Raw genomic sequence first — 14,982 nt, 5'->3', positions numbered from 1 at the left:
TTGATAGCAGTGGTGCTGAGTGACTCATCTCCTGTCAGTGATTACAGACTAAGAAATTATACCTATAATGTATATTTTCTCTTGTTGATTTTCTGAGAATTTCATTGTTTGAAAGTGTATTAGAAAGCAAAACCATGTAATAAAGTATATTTTATATTTACCACTAGAGAGCAGCACAGAGTTATTAATGTTTTTTGACAGTATTTGGTCATGTCCAAGAGAAGAAAACAGCCAAAATAGAGAAAGGTGTAGACAGAGAAGAATAAGTAGGTTTGCAGTGCTTACATTTACTTTTGTGTTCTTCCTCAAGTTAGAGAGTTATGTACATATTTACTCTGCAAATACAAATTAATGCAATTTTACTTAAAAAAAAATTTTATGAATACTAATAATAGAATTTAATGTATTTTAAATACTGTGTTAGGCTTGTTAATGAACTTCTAATCTGTACAAAATTTCTGCAGGTGTTTTCATGGAATAGGTAACACAGGCTCATAGGGTATCCTTATTAAGTTGCTGAACTGAGCAACTGTTAATATTTTTTAAATGCATATGAGTGCTTTCACTTGCTGTAATTTTATTTTAACATTATATTGTTTCAGAACTAATAACATAGGCAATCTCAAGTTTATAGATGGATTATATTTCATTTATATTCCCAAACTTTATAGATAGGGAATTATTGGAACGCAGGAGTTATCTTTAATTAACCATGGTTAGCTCCTCCCCTTTATCCCAATACACACACAAAAGTATTTTTCCTCCTGGAAGATATGAAATACAATACTGGTTCAGTAACCAAAATGGTCCTGTCTCTTTGAAAAACGTATTCTGAGTTCAAACTTGAAACATCTTGACACGTTTTGCTAGTTCAAGTAGGAAAGAAGATTCTCCCAGCTCTAAGAGCTAGAGGTAGCCTATAGGTTGGGAACAAATATACTAAGTACTGAGTTAAGGGAAATATGAAATATGGGAACTCCAAGGCCCTTTTCACCCCACCAGCCAATCCGATATCAGTTTGGAGTCTCAGTGTTAAATCTTAGATCTTTTTTTGGATGGGACACTCCTTTGACCTTCATACCCACATATCCAATTGCCTGATCAACATTTCCACTTGGATCTCTTAAAGGCATCTCAAATGCAACATGTCTGAGGCAGGACTCATGATAGTCACATCACACCTTCATCTACCCATTTCTTCCCAAACAGACCTCTTTCCAGTGTTCCCAATCTCTGTGAATGACACCTTCCAATAGCACAAAGTCAGAAAACCTAACAGCATCCTAACTACTTCCTCTCCCTTAACACCCATATCCAATTCCTTAGTACATACTGTTGACTGTTCTACTCTCTTAATAGCTCTTGAACCCATCAGTCTTCTTGATCTCCACTGCCATCACCATTGCTTACACTATCATCAGTTTTTATCAGACCTCACAATAGCTTTGTCTGCTCTTATGCACTATTCCTATTTCCCTCCCAGCTATCCTACTAATACTTACTTGCCTACAAGGCTCTGTATTATGTGACTTCTGCCCTCTACTTCTCTGACTCTCCATCCCCACCTATGCTTTCAGAGTAGCATTCTTTCAGTCCCTGGAAGGGGCCTGGTTCTTTCTCATCTTATATGCTGCTCCCTCTGACTGAGAACAGCTCCCCCCATTACTTTCAAATATCAATTCAAAGACCACTTACAGAGAGAGGTATTCCTTGTGCTTCCCCCATCCCAAGTCTAGGCCAGGTTGTTTTCCTGTCTGTGCACCTCTCCTTCATATCACCTGTCTGTGCCTGTTTCTTTCCTTCTCAGTTTGTGATCATACATCAGTATCTGTGATTGTTTTACCAACTCTGCCTGAACCATAAGTCTCAGATTATTTCCTAAGTGCAAGGATTGCATGTATAATTGGCAGCATTTTTTCACTGGAACTGGGACCAAGGATTTTTGGCTAGTTAGGACAAAGGCCTCTGGATGGCAGGAGGTAAAGAAACCAATCCATTGGTGGGAGCTAAAGCAGTAGCAGCCAAGAGGGTTCACTTTAAGATGTCACTCACTTTTCTCCTTTGCCATTATTACTTGTGTTAGAGCCACCTTAATTTCCTCAAAGTGTTTCCTGGGCCTTATTCATTTATTGTGGACCTATTGTATACCTGGCACTATGCTCAGAGATATAACCATGAAAAGGACATAGTTCTGGTCAACTGAAAGAATCAATGCTGCTAATTTGGGAGTTGCTGAATTAATATACTCCAATGGAAAAAAAAAAGATATGTAAACAAATAAGGACAGTACAGAGTAAGTGCAATAATATAGATAAGTAAAAGTGCTTTTGGAGCAAAGAGAAGGGGACAATTAAGTAAATCTAGGGAGATGGAGAAAACTTACAGCAGAAATAATGTTTGAATTTGGTTGTGAAGTTTAAATGAGAGTTCATCAGACAGAGAAGTGGCAAGGTGTGTTGTGGCATTCTAGATAGGAATTAATATGTTTAAGTGCATTAAAGTTTGAAAGACCGTGGCTGGTTTGAAGAACATTTTCTGAGAATAGAATGAAGAATTTATATGCTGAGGAGGGAAGGTAGATGCTGAGGCTAGAAAAAGTAGGTTGCAGCTAGTTTGTTGTGCTAGGTTTGGGAAGTTCAGGAGTTTCAACTTTTGCCACCAGTGGGCAGTCATAAAGGGTTCTTAATTTGAGGAGTGGGAGGATTAAATTTGCTATTACTGTAAAAATTGCCTGCAACAGATATGGGATTCTGATTCAACTCACTTCAATTTAACACCTACAATGTGCTAGGATTTTATATACGTTATTTATCACAGCCACCTTGTGCAATAGGTACTTATCCCCACCTCACAGCTAAAAAAATGAGTCTCATGGAGATTAAACAAATTGCCTAAATTCACGTTAATAACTGGTATTAAAAAAGTGATAGCTCCATTGACTTTCATCCTTTATGAAAGTATGGGGAAGGAATCCAAAGGCTTGTAGGAGCATTCCTAATATTTAGGAATAATGAGTTAGAATCAAGTTGTATATATGGTTATGGTAACACATTATTTAGAAAACTGTAATGGTCATTATAATCTGAAATGGACAGTGTTGGCAGCTTTTAATGGAAGTATTCAAGTGTTCAAGAATACATTATTATTTCAATATCTTTATAAATGTCAATGTGAAAGAATTCAGACTGAAGTTAGGTGTGTGAAGTGCTTGGCACCTTGCCTGTCGTGTTGTGTAGTTGCTCAGTAAGTGCTGAATCAGAATCTAGACAGTGTGGAAGAGGCCTCTCTGAAGTTACTATCTTCACAGACACATTAATCCAGCTGGGGCAGAATTCACTGGCTTTGAATGCCAGACTTTTACAGAAATAGCTTTGTTTTAGTTTGCAGGTTCTGACTTTTAAACAGGTTCAGAAATTCACATGATCAGCTAAGATCTTATTCTAAGAGGCAAAGAAAAAAAAAAAAACTGCTGTGAGTACGTTTTAGAAACGAAAATATATATAAACACCAGGAACCACAGTCAGAGACTTTCTTCTTCTTCTCTTCTCTGACTCTTGTCTTCCTGGAAAATGCTACTTCAGTACATGGGTGTACTTTAATATGTGTTAAATTGCCTTACTGAGAACTTTTTCCTCTGCATGGCTAATACTGTGCGGCCCAAGAGGCGAACGTGGGAGGCTTCTGTTTTCTGAAGGCTTTTTCTCCGTAATGCTGTCAACCAACTGTGGTTTCTATAAGATACATGGATAGAGGAGCTGTCTCCGACAATTTAGAATTTAGTTCCGTGTTCCCTGTAGATGAGATTGTGCACCTCCCCTATCCCCTTCCTTCGCTTTCTCTCATTGTTTATGAACATCTAGCTAGCAGGTTGTGGAGCTCAAATTCGAATTCAAATCTATCTGGTTGCCACACCTCGTGCTCTTTTTTCCTCATCAGTCCACTGCCTCTGAAGACTGCTGCCCAACTAGAAGAGGTGCCATCTGGCTTATAGTCCTCATTATAGAATTTTCCCTTTTCAAGGAAGTTCAATAAAAGGCAGTTTAATACCAAGACTATTTAGATTAAAACAAAATAACCTAATATTTACTGTCCACCACCCCAATTCTAAAAGAAACTTTTTTCCCTTGTCAGTGTCCTTTAAATGCTTTGCTCCAATGAAGCAGGGCTTTCTTCATTTTTCCCTTTCTTTCCTCAAATTATTTCCAGGCTTTGGGACATAAATCAATAGTAGAATAGTCATTAAATTTCAGTTACAATCTACCTTATTAAGCTGATTCTAATGAGGAATTTTTTTGCAGATCCCAAATGGTCTAGAGCTGGATTTAACAATGACATTTATTTAATTTTATTTATTTATTTATTTTAAAATTAGATTTTAAGAACCTCTATTTGGCCCTTACTTCCAATGCCAGTTTTGGAATATAGAACCAAAATAAAATTCATCTGGTTAGGAACATTGTTGAGGCAAATGTCATGAGCTTTCTTTTTATTTTGATGGGCTGGAAAATTTCTTTTCTTTTTAATAATATAATATTTTATGCATACAAAAGGACATCGGAACATATATCTAACTTATGAAGAATAATAATGAAACAAACGCCTATGAATCCACTTAGAGTTCACCATTTGACTTATGAAGTAGAAAATTTTACTATTAAGGCTTCCTATATGTTTTCCCCCCACCCCATTGCATTCCCCACCCTCCCTCCCAGAAATAAGCACTCTCCAGAATTTTGTTCTTCCTTAACTTTTATTAGCCTTATCGTTTTGCATGTGACAAAAAGGTTGTTTTTGTTTGTTTGTTTGTTACCATTTCACTTTAACCTGAGGGAATGACTTATCCTCAAACTAATATTTAGCATATTAAATTGCAAGCTCTTGTACCTAAGTTTCTAAGTATAGTCTGAGTATAATCGATTTAAATGCATATGTAACCAAAGTCTGTCATAAGACTTGGGCCCAGGTAATACAGAACTGTGTTTATAAAATCTTACAAAATCAGCTCTTTCATTTTACTGGACATGTAGGATCCATATGATAGATACTTTCTCCATATTGCTTAGCCTTTTCCAGCATTACTATTGTGTTTTATTCCCCATACATCTATCAAATGGAAGGAGAAAAAAAAAAATCACTTGTGAATATAGCAATTGTGTGTTCTCTGCCTTTGCTAATTATGTTTAATCACATACCTATAAAATCCAAATTAGTTTTCAAATTTTATATATTTAAAAATCAAATTGCCTTTTTGGATTTTTTTATGTTTATATTTCAGAAGGGTCATAGGGTCATTATGCATTTAGATTATAATATCTTTCATTACACAGTATTTGAAATAACATGTTCCCATAAAAATTCTTGATAAATATTTTATATTTATTTTGCTTTCCTGTATACTCAGTATTCAGTGTGAGAGATAATAGTAAAGGTCTTTTTTTAAAAAAGTATTGTTATTTAAAAGTAAAGTAACCATAAATCACCATTATTATATATTATATACGTTTTTTACATATAATGCAGTTCAGACCAAAGATCAGTTATTCAGGGATATATCAATATTGTATCAGACTTTCAAACAGAGGGGTCTCATAACATGGACCTTTTTTGTAACTCCAGTTGATTCTTTTCATCAAGGAAGTGTGGGAAATAATACTTAGGTAATGTTTACAGTATGAAAACAAAAACAGTAAGTGCAGAAGCTATCCCAGGGATAGCTTGGGGTCAAAGGCCTGCAGATACCTGAACTCTTCCTACTTCCCCATCCTCATTTCTCATGATTTCTGGCTCACACTTTTTAATTGAGCACTGTGTGGAAGGCTATACTCCCCTGCACACTATATGTTGCTTCTCATCTCTGTGTCTTTATCCTGCTACCTCCTTGATGGTAATACGTTTCTTCTTTACCTCCTTCCATCCCCTTATCTTCACCATCTCTTTTCCCTGGTTAATCCTATTAATTAAAACTTATTTTATACATAGTAGATAAGACTTTTTAAAAGATCTTTCCTTGAATTTGTGGAATTTACTTAAATACCATCAAGGGTGAAAATGCTTTTTAACCATATAAGCTTCTTCCCTAGTTATAGAAATAATGCTTTCTGTGTTTGTACTAATGATAAATGGAGAAGCATCTTAAGAGCTGAAAATGAAGAGAGCTCATTCTTCTTTTCCAGTTTGAATTAAAAGAAAAGGCAAATGAAGACTGAGAAAACTTGCCTAACATGTACATTAAATTTTGTAACTTTTGTGCTTTGTCTTATTCAGTTAGGCTAGTTATAGGCAGAGCCAGGGCTTGACAAAGACAATGCCAGGCAGCCAATTAGAATTGGTCGTTATTAGTAGGATGTGAATAAAGCTACCTGTCCAACCAACTGGGCCTGAGTCACAGGAGGGACAGCAGATCCAGTGAAGAAGATGTTTCACCATGAACAGAAACGTGGGTAGAATCAGTATAATTAAGATCCTTGACTGAATTTTTAAAAATTCTAACTGTGGAATAACTCAGTGTTTGGTGGGATGAAAGATAAAGGAATGCTCAGAAACTGAAGTGAATGAGGCTTATATTCTGAAATATACCAGAATTATTTAGCCTACTTTATCACATTCAGAGCTGTGTTTGTCTCATACAACTGACCTTTTAAAACAGGCCTCTTTCCTAGTGTACCAGACTAGGTCTTCATATATTCAGGATTCCTTAGCCTGAGAGTTTATTCAAGGAGTACGTGAACATTTCCATTTCATTCATGTATATTACCAAACCAGACTTTAATCAAAACATTTTGCTGTTGAGGTTCTTTGTCTAAAATTTTCTTTTTACTCTTTTCTTTAAGTCATTCTTTACTAAAACTGTGCTTTGCTTTAATTGCATCAATTAATTTTTTAAGAAACACCTTAATCAGTTTCATTACAAATGTTACTATTTTTGTTAGGATGGACGTTTGAAGCCAGGAGATCAACTTGTCTCAATAAACAAGGAGTCTATGATTGGTGTATCATTTGAAGAAGCAAAAAGCATAATTACCAGAGCCAAGTTGAGGTAACTATTCTATCCGTAAGATAGAATGAGTCATTTAGCATGTCTCCCTAAAAATAGAAATTTAAGTTGTCCTAGTACTTTAGACCCAAAAGAAGTATTTTTTGATAATATATGAAACATTATCTTAGAATTCAATTGTACTATATCCATAAAGTGATTTCTTTTTAATGCTAGGTCAGAATCTGCTTGGGAGATAGCATTCATAAGACAGAAATCTCACAGCAGTCATTTAGAAAATCCATCGTGTTCATCCCTTTTACAAGCTACAGGAGAATATGGACCTCAAGCCTCAAAATTTAGTCTTCTTTCTTCTCCCCCTGAAATACTAATTCCAAAGACCTCATCCACTCCCAAATCTACAGATGCCATTTTACCTTCTTTTACGATAAATCAGGTAATCTTAAATTTCTCTATTTATGTAGTCCACAAATCCCCTATGTGTCATTATGTTTGTCATATACATATAGAACTATAATTTTGGTAATATAGTTCGTTAACAAATTGGTATTTCCTTGAAAGATCTTTTCTTTGTTTAAGATTTTTATGCTATGCTGTCAATAAATACAATTTTTCAAGTCAATATATTCTTTGTCCAGAAAATTATGATCAGGAATGGCATCACAAAGATATGCCTAGATATCACTCAAAACTGTGATATGGAATGTTATATTTATTTTCAGATAGTCTCTAATATGGTTCTGTTCATTATTTTTTCTGTTTTCTGCTTGACTGAAGACAGGCAATCTTCCTTTCTGTTCCTCAGCTCTTTCCTATACAGTGTAGGTGGATTTTGTTCCCTCACGTGTGTATGCTGGAATATATCAATAGTTCACCCTAGAATCACACGAAAGGGGGAGTTCCCACATCAAAATCGATATAATTACAGTCATCCCTCATCATCTGTGGAGGGATTGGCTCCAGGATAACCTCCCCACACCCCCACAGCAGATACCAAAATCTGAGGCTGCTCAAGCCTCTTGTATAAAATGGTGTAGTATTTGCATATAACCTATGCACAGCCTCCCCATATACTTTAAATCATCTCTAGATTACTTATAATACCTAATACAATGTAAATGCTATGTAAATAGTTGTAAATAAATACAGTGTAAATGCTATGTAAATAGTTGCTGATGCGGCAAATTCAAGTTTTGCTTTTTGGAACTTTTTGGAACTTTTAAAAAATAGTTTTAATCCGTTGTTGGTTGAATTTGCACATGCAGAAATGGCAGATATGAAGGGATGACTGTAATTACTAATTGCTACAGTGCCATAAATAATGAGTTATAAAATAGAGTGTATACTCTATAAAACAAACTTGAAAATCAGGTAGGCTTTTAGTCAGTGCAATAAAACTCATCAAAAGTAACTTCAGTTTCAGGTCCATGCTAATCAGATACAGAGTTTAAGATTTTCTCTTAGCCCTTTATACTTTCTCATTTGGGGTTATAATACCTTTTCAGAGACACAGTGCATAGCCTTATATTTTGTTGTCCTTGGATATGGTAGAGCTGAAAGCAGTTGTTACTTTCATTCTGAATTGCTTTGTTTGAAGATGAATATACCAAAATTATAAAGGTTTTATATTTGGGGGACTATTGCTTTAATCTCTTTAATCATTCTTTTTATGTTAACGTGAGCTTCTCGTCTGGTTTTTGACCTACTTTAGAAAATGACATTTCAGGTTCCTCATTTTCTTTCATAGATAAAAACTGGATACAAGAAAACAGAACAGATTCCAATTACTTCTTCAGACAACAGCCCTACAGATATGCCTAATACAGGTAAATGCACATTTAATTCCTCTTTCCTGTTATTTTTTTCAATTACTCTCTCAATGAGGAGTACATAATGTGACTTAAAAGACTTTAAAGAAGGGTGCATTATGCCTTTTTCCTTCATTGAATAAAAGAGCAAAATGAATCCATTGTGCAGTAGTCCCTGTTAGATTATGACTTTTATTGGAAATTTTCCTGAACAAAGGGTTGAAATTTTAAAAGACGCATTATCATCGCAGTGTCTATGAAGCTGTAATAATCAATGAACTGTTGAAACCAAATAATGAAAACTCTTCTATAACTCAAGATTAGGCTGCCTGGCCCTTTTAGTGAAATCCTCGTGAGGTATATTAAATGCACCCTTCAGAGAAATTATAGAAGGGAGCATAGCTTAAGAAAAGAAGTATGTTTTGTTTTTCTTGGAAGAGATTATATAGATATAAATTAGAAAGAACATCAGTGTTGTGAATTCAATATTACTGGTTCTTAATTAGCATGAAATGATTTATTGACTTTTCAAAACAGTAAAGGATTAATTGTGTAAGCTACCCATAAAAAAAGGATTTTTATCAATCTGTAAAGTGTTTGTAGGCTCAAATATCAAGAAAAAATTCCTTCCCTTAAATTATCTCCAAAATTTAAAGGGAACAACAATAAAAACAAACACGCAAACAAACAAAACTATACTTATTGAAAGGAAGAGTTAATTACATGTCTAAATTATAAAGCAAATTGTTACTCGTATACTTTAATTTTTAATAGCATTGTGTAGATCAAAACTGCAAAATAAGGAAGAGTTAGTAGAAATTATTAAGAAATTATTAAGAAATTATTAAGACACTATTGTCTTAGTCTGTGTGGGTTACTATAACAAAATACCACAGAATGGGTGGCTTATAAATAACAAACATTTCTCACAGTTCTGGAGGCTGGAAGTCCAGGATCATGGTGCCAGCATGGTCTGGGTGAGAGCTTCCTTGTGGTTGCAGACTTCTTATTGTGTCCTCACATGGTGGAAAGGTCTAGGGAGCACTGTGGGGCCGCTTTTGTAATAACACTAATCCCATTCGTGAGGGCTCCACCTTCATGCTCTAAGCACCTCCCAAAGGCCCCAACTCCTAATACCATGATGTTGAGGGTTAAGATTTCAACATATGAATTTCGGGTGGACACAGACATTCAGACCATAGCACATAGCTCCTATACTTAACAGGAATTTATAGTGAATTCCATAGTAGTTTCTCTGATTTGGAGCAATATTTACCAGTGGGTTAGGAACAATCTTTAGCCATCAATTGTATGCCTTTTTACTTAGTGGGATTTGTTGACCCTTAGAAACTTTATTAGTATTATTTACTTTACATAATTAATTTTCATTCTCTTGATATATTGTTTTTATTTTAAACTGGGAACCCATGTGAGAAAAAGAAGATAGATGAAAGAAGCAAACAATGGTGAGGAGGCATTTATGTAACTTGTTTTTAATTTTGAAAGCAATTAAACTACTTAATGCCTCTTTTAGCCAATTTATTTATTCAGTAAGTATTTACTGAGTATGTCATGTGCGTCATAGTTCGGTAGGAAATATGAAGGAACTGGGATTTTTTTCCATGAGATACTTAATAGTATATTGTGAAATAAAATATGCGATTAAAAACCTTCATTATTCAGATTAGAAAGCACATATATGTGTGTGTTTATTTATGTGTGTGCATGCGTGATTATTATATTGAATAAATACTCGACTATTTGCAGTGTTCTGTGTTGACTAGAGCAGGGGGTGGGTGGTTTTGGTACTCTAAGAAGTGTATGTCTTATGGACAAATTACACATTTGCACAAGATATGTAAAGACATGAGCAAAGTAGATTAAGGGAAGAAGTAGTAAGTGACCTGAGTGTGATATAGGGAAAACACAGTGGTTAATCACCAGGCTCTGAATGCAAACTTAGAGATTCAGATCTTTGCTCCCAACTTATTGGCTGAATTAGCTTATTATATTGAAATAGTTTCCTCATGGGGTTGTTATGAGTATTAAACAAGATTATGTATGTCAAGCACTTTGTAATTGGTACATAGAATATGCTCAGTACATTTTGCTGTCATTATTATTAATATTATGGAACCTGAAGTTTAGAGTATCGCTCAGATAATATTCCAGGACATGTTTTTTAGAGCAGAAGTGAAAGCTTCTGTCCTTTAATTCAATTTTGCATCCTCCCCCTCTACCCCAGAAGCTAGTACATAGTAAAGAATTTGTCACAAAATATGCAGAAATCAATAAAGAAAAATTTCTTGGCAAAAGTCAGACATCATCCAGATCTTGAAAGAAGTGATAAACATCAACAGATGGATGAAGGTAACAGATCATCCTAAGTGAAGGAAGCATCATCATCAAATGCAAAGAAGTAATGACAAGCTACATGTCAGGTGACCCTAGGAGGCAAATGTGATTAGAGCAAGGAGATCCTGTAGTAATGAACAAACTGAGGTAAATTTACATCAGTGACTATAAGAAATGATGCTAGATTTTGTAATAGAAAAATAATTTAGTGAAAAACATATTTGAGTGAGTTAACTGTATGTAAATATTAAAATGCAATTAAAATGGAACATTTTTCTAGAGTAGAAATGGAATTGACTCAGTATCATTTTCTTCCACATAAATGTAGTAGGCCAGATGTTTCTGGGGAGAAAAAAAAAGCAAAGTCGACTCTAAATTATCTCTCGGTAACTTATATACCTTGTGATTTGTCTGTTATAAGTAGTTAATTATAGATTGTTCCCAAATTAGATCCTTAACCAACACATCTAGACTCCTTCAGCCAGCTGGTATTTATTAAAAAATATAAACGAGTTTTAATGTTAACCTCAACAAAAATAAACTTAATGAGGCAAGTCTACCCCTGTTCTCATCTCAAAAGCATTCCAAAGTGTAAAACTGGTTAGAATGTTTAAAATCCACATTATACTTGAGTATGTTTTTCGAAACTATTCTGTTATATAAATTTCTTATTTCAGAATCCAGAGTTGTTTACTACTGCCATACGCTGAATAATGCGTGAGTTTGTGAGTGGGCTAAAAACATGCTAAAGACATTCCTAAGGAAATCAGTAAAGAATTACTACGTGAAAAAATACGATCATTAACTTTACTACCACACAAGCCTTAATTCTCCTGCAATAAGGCTTTTAAAACTGAAAACAAACTAGTGATGAGGAAAAATATCCATGGTGAGGGTTCATGGTATTAACTAAATGGTATTGATCCTACCCTTATAAAACATTTCCTTTCTTCTGCTCCTAAAAAGAGGAATAGAAAGGGAAGATCCAAGGGAATAATAAGCCATACTTTGAAAATTCTCACCCCCTTCCCCCAGAGAGGAGCAAATAAAGACCCCAAGGCTGAAAGTGAGAGAGGACACCGGCAAATGAGGAAAACTGTCTGTGGGGGAGCTTTTCAGGTCAAGCTACCTTGAATTAGCAAAGCATGCTGGATTTATGTCCACATCCTCCTAAGGTTTTGGCTCAATGGTAAAGATTTAGGGGAAGTTTGGCTAGAAGAAAGTGAGATTTTGTTAAGCCATGATTGCATATTGTTAAATGGGGGGTTAGTGTAAGTTTACATTAAATCTCCTATTTAATCTCTGTATGTCTGTGTTGCTATTAACAGTACTTTATAGTTTTCATAGTAGTTTTCTATGATTTTTAATTTAGCTTTACAATTCCTGTAAGGTGATCTGTTTTATTCTTCCTACTTTACAGATGAGAAAACTGATGATGAAATCATATTGACACATTTAAGAAATTGTCTTCAGGGGTCATAAGAGATTAGAATCCTAACATGGTCACCTACTAGTTGTATGATCTTGGACTAGTTTCTTTACCCTTTTGGGCCTTAGTCTCATCATTCTTGGGTTGGAAATAATAACACCTGTGTCACTGTGGTTATTGTAAAGATTAAATGAGCCTATATATATAAAGTACTTAGTGTAATGCCTGGCTAAAAGTAAGCATAAATAAGAGTTAATCTTCTGTTATTTCCACAGTTGCACATAGCAAATTTTTATGCTTAGATGTAGGAACACATAAGTGAGAACCCACGCCTTGGTGTGAGTCCCTATCCCTCCCTATCTTTTGTCTTCTCTCTATGCCTTCCACACACACTTAAATTGAGTAATTCACACCCAGGGTTAGTCTTGGTCTGAGATCATAATTAGGTTAGCTTGGGTTCACCTTGTGTTACTGTGCCTTAATGATAGGTCAGGCACCAGACTGAAAGTCATTGTCAAGCCTCACATGTCCAAACCCCAGAAATGAAAGATAAGGTTTGACTTACCCGCTATTTGGGCTTCCATACCACTTCACTCCATGCTGATATTTTATGCTACACTTTAGGTTTGGCACAAAATTTCTCTTAAGAGGAAAAAATTTTTATATGTATAATATATTTTTAGCCCTTGGCCAACAATTAGGTTTCACAGCAACTAAGGCGTCTTTGTTGCTTTTGTCAAAATTGTAAAAATTTTATTATACTAAAATCAGTCTTTCTCTAGGTTTGAATTCCATTTAAAGCTAAAAGTCAGTAACCATTTTTTTTTTCATGATCTTGACACCTATAAGCTATATTCAAGATTTTACATAGAATGTTAAGGAAGCGTTAAAGGTTTAGAGGAAGACTATTTATTTTCCTATGCACTTCTTATGTTCTTAAGAAAGAGAATGCAAATCATTTTGTACTTAGAGACAGATGCTCTGAGAAATAAAAAAAAATTAAAACACTGCATAAAAATGTGACATTTTAAAAAGTTTTTTCTCTTCCTCTTGTTTCCATGTAGAACTAGTAAAATACCATTTAAAAGTGTACTTAGAATGGTGACAATTTAGATATAAGGATTGACATGAATTGCAGGAATTTGTTTGAGAAACTTTGGCATATTAAGGCAAATAATTTTTCAAGTTCTAGTCCCTTGTGACACCTGTTTTTTACTCATGCAACAAGGACAAAGTTCGTCTAAATAATCAGGGTAGACTGAGAAGGCGTTAGAGAATGGGTGAGAGGTGTATGACACTCAACTCTTGAGAATCCATTTATGCTACTTGGAATATAACTTCTGTAAAATAAGAAATAGGATTTTTAGTTCAAGAAGTTCTGAGCCTATATCGTACTTTATGTGCAAACTTGAAACAGTTTGCATTTGTGAGTTTTACCATAGTACCTCCAGAACTCATGGAGCAAAACCACTTTTGCCAGAGAAAAATCATGACCTTTTAAAATTTCTAATATGATTTTGCTTATTTTGGAAGGAAAAAAAAGACTTTTCATTTTGCAATTAGTAAGCCGTTGTGATGACAAGGTAAGTGGTGGGATGTATGTTTGTTGTATTAATATTTCTGTGGGACTTAATGCATAATTGGCCACTCTTTTTATATCATGTCTTTTAAGGCTTAAGTGAAGCTGGTTTATATAATACATTTTAGATTTAAAGAACAAAAAATCATGAAAACAAAAGTGAAAACTGCCAACTGATTAGCCAGAATTCTTTTTGAACCTCAGGAGCCCAGAACACATCCTGTCAAATGAGAAGTTCTATTCCAATTAAATTTCCAATTAATGTGTACCCTGTTGTCTCGTAGATATTGCCCCTGCCTTGACTGATAATTATGGACCACAAGGAAAGAAGATTTCCCTAAATCCCTCTGTTCGCCTTAAAGTAGAGAAACTGGAAATGGTAAATACTTGAAATTTTCATTTTTCTTCCATAAAACAACAGCAAGGAAGTATTCTCATTCTTTGCGAGGATAAGGGATTGGAGCCATTAGTTTCTTGAAGAGTTATCGATTTACAGTTAAATGAATGGCAGTTTGGGTTTAAACTGTTTAATTCATGTTTAATTTGGGCAGTTCATAGTGGTTCGTTAGTACAAAATAGAAATAAAACCTTTTATAACTAAATTGACCTTCAAATTAATCAGTTTCCTCCTGTGTAGGAATGAGACAAATGTGATGTTTTACAATATAGAATCAAAGGAAACATGGGATAAATTATGACAAAGTGTAGTAGACTTCAAATGCGTAATGGCAATAAGTGCAAGGAAGTAATATTCTATTACTCAATTGTTTAAAAACTGAATGGAAACTAAATCCTAAAGAACAAAATAGAAGCCTAC

General features: G+C 34.6%; 1 protein-coding gene across 6 annotated transcripts in view; it reads left to right on the top strand.

The window, feature by feature from the left end:
- The window catches only part of STXBP4 (syntaxin binding protein 4), a 178,570-nt gene that overhangs the window by 24,127 nt on the left and 139,461 nt on the right, over positions 1-14,982 (top strand). For 5 of the 6 annotated variants that reach the window (XM_061176621.1, XM_061176622.1, XM_061176619.1 and 2 more), the window contains 4 exons: positions 6,930-7,036; positions 7,211-7,430; positions 8,742-8,820; positions 14,450-14,544. In XM_061176621.1, the coding sequence (XP_061032604.1) occupies positions 6,930-7,036; positions 7,211-7,430; positions 8,742-8,820; positions 14,450-14,544 (501 nt within the window). The remainder of the gene's footprint in view (positions 1-6,929; positions 7,037-7,210; positions 7,431-8,741; positions 8,821-14,449; positions 14,545-14,982) is intronic. The other variant, XM_061176623.1, reaches the window with a different exon arrangement.

Source organism: Eubalaena glacialis, chromosome 19 (genome assembly GCF_028564815.1).
Source record: "Eubalaena glacialis isolate mEubGla1 chromosome 19, mEubGla1.1.hap2.+ XY, whole genome shotgun sequence".
In the NCBI taxonomy this organism is placed as follows: Eukaryota; Metazoa; Chordata; class Mammalia; order Artiodactyla; family Balaenidae; genus Eubalaena; species Eubalaena glacialis.
Note: the sequence above shows the minus strand (reverse complement) of the source record. Positions and strands in the feature narration are given on the sequence as shown.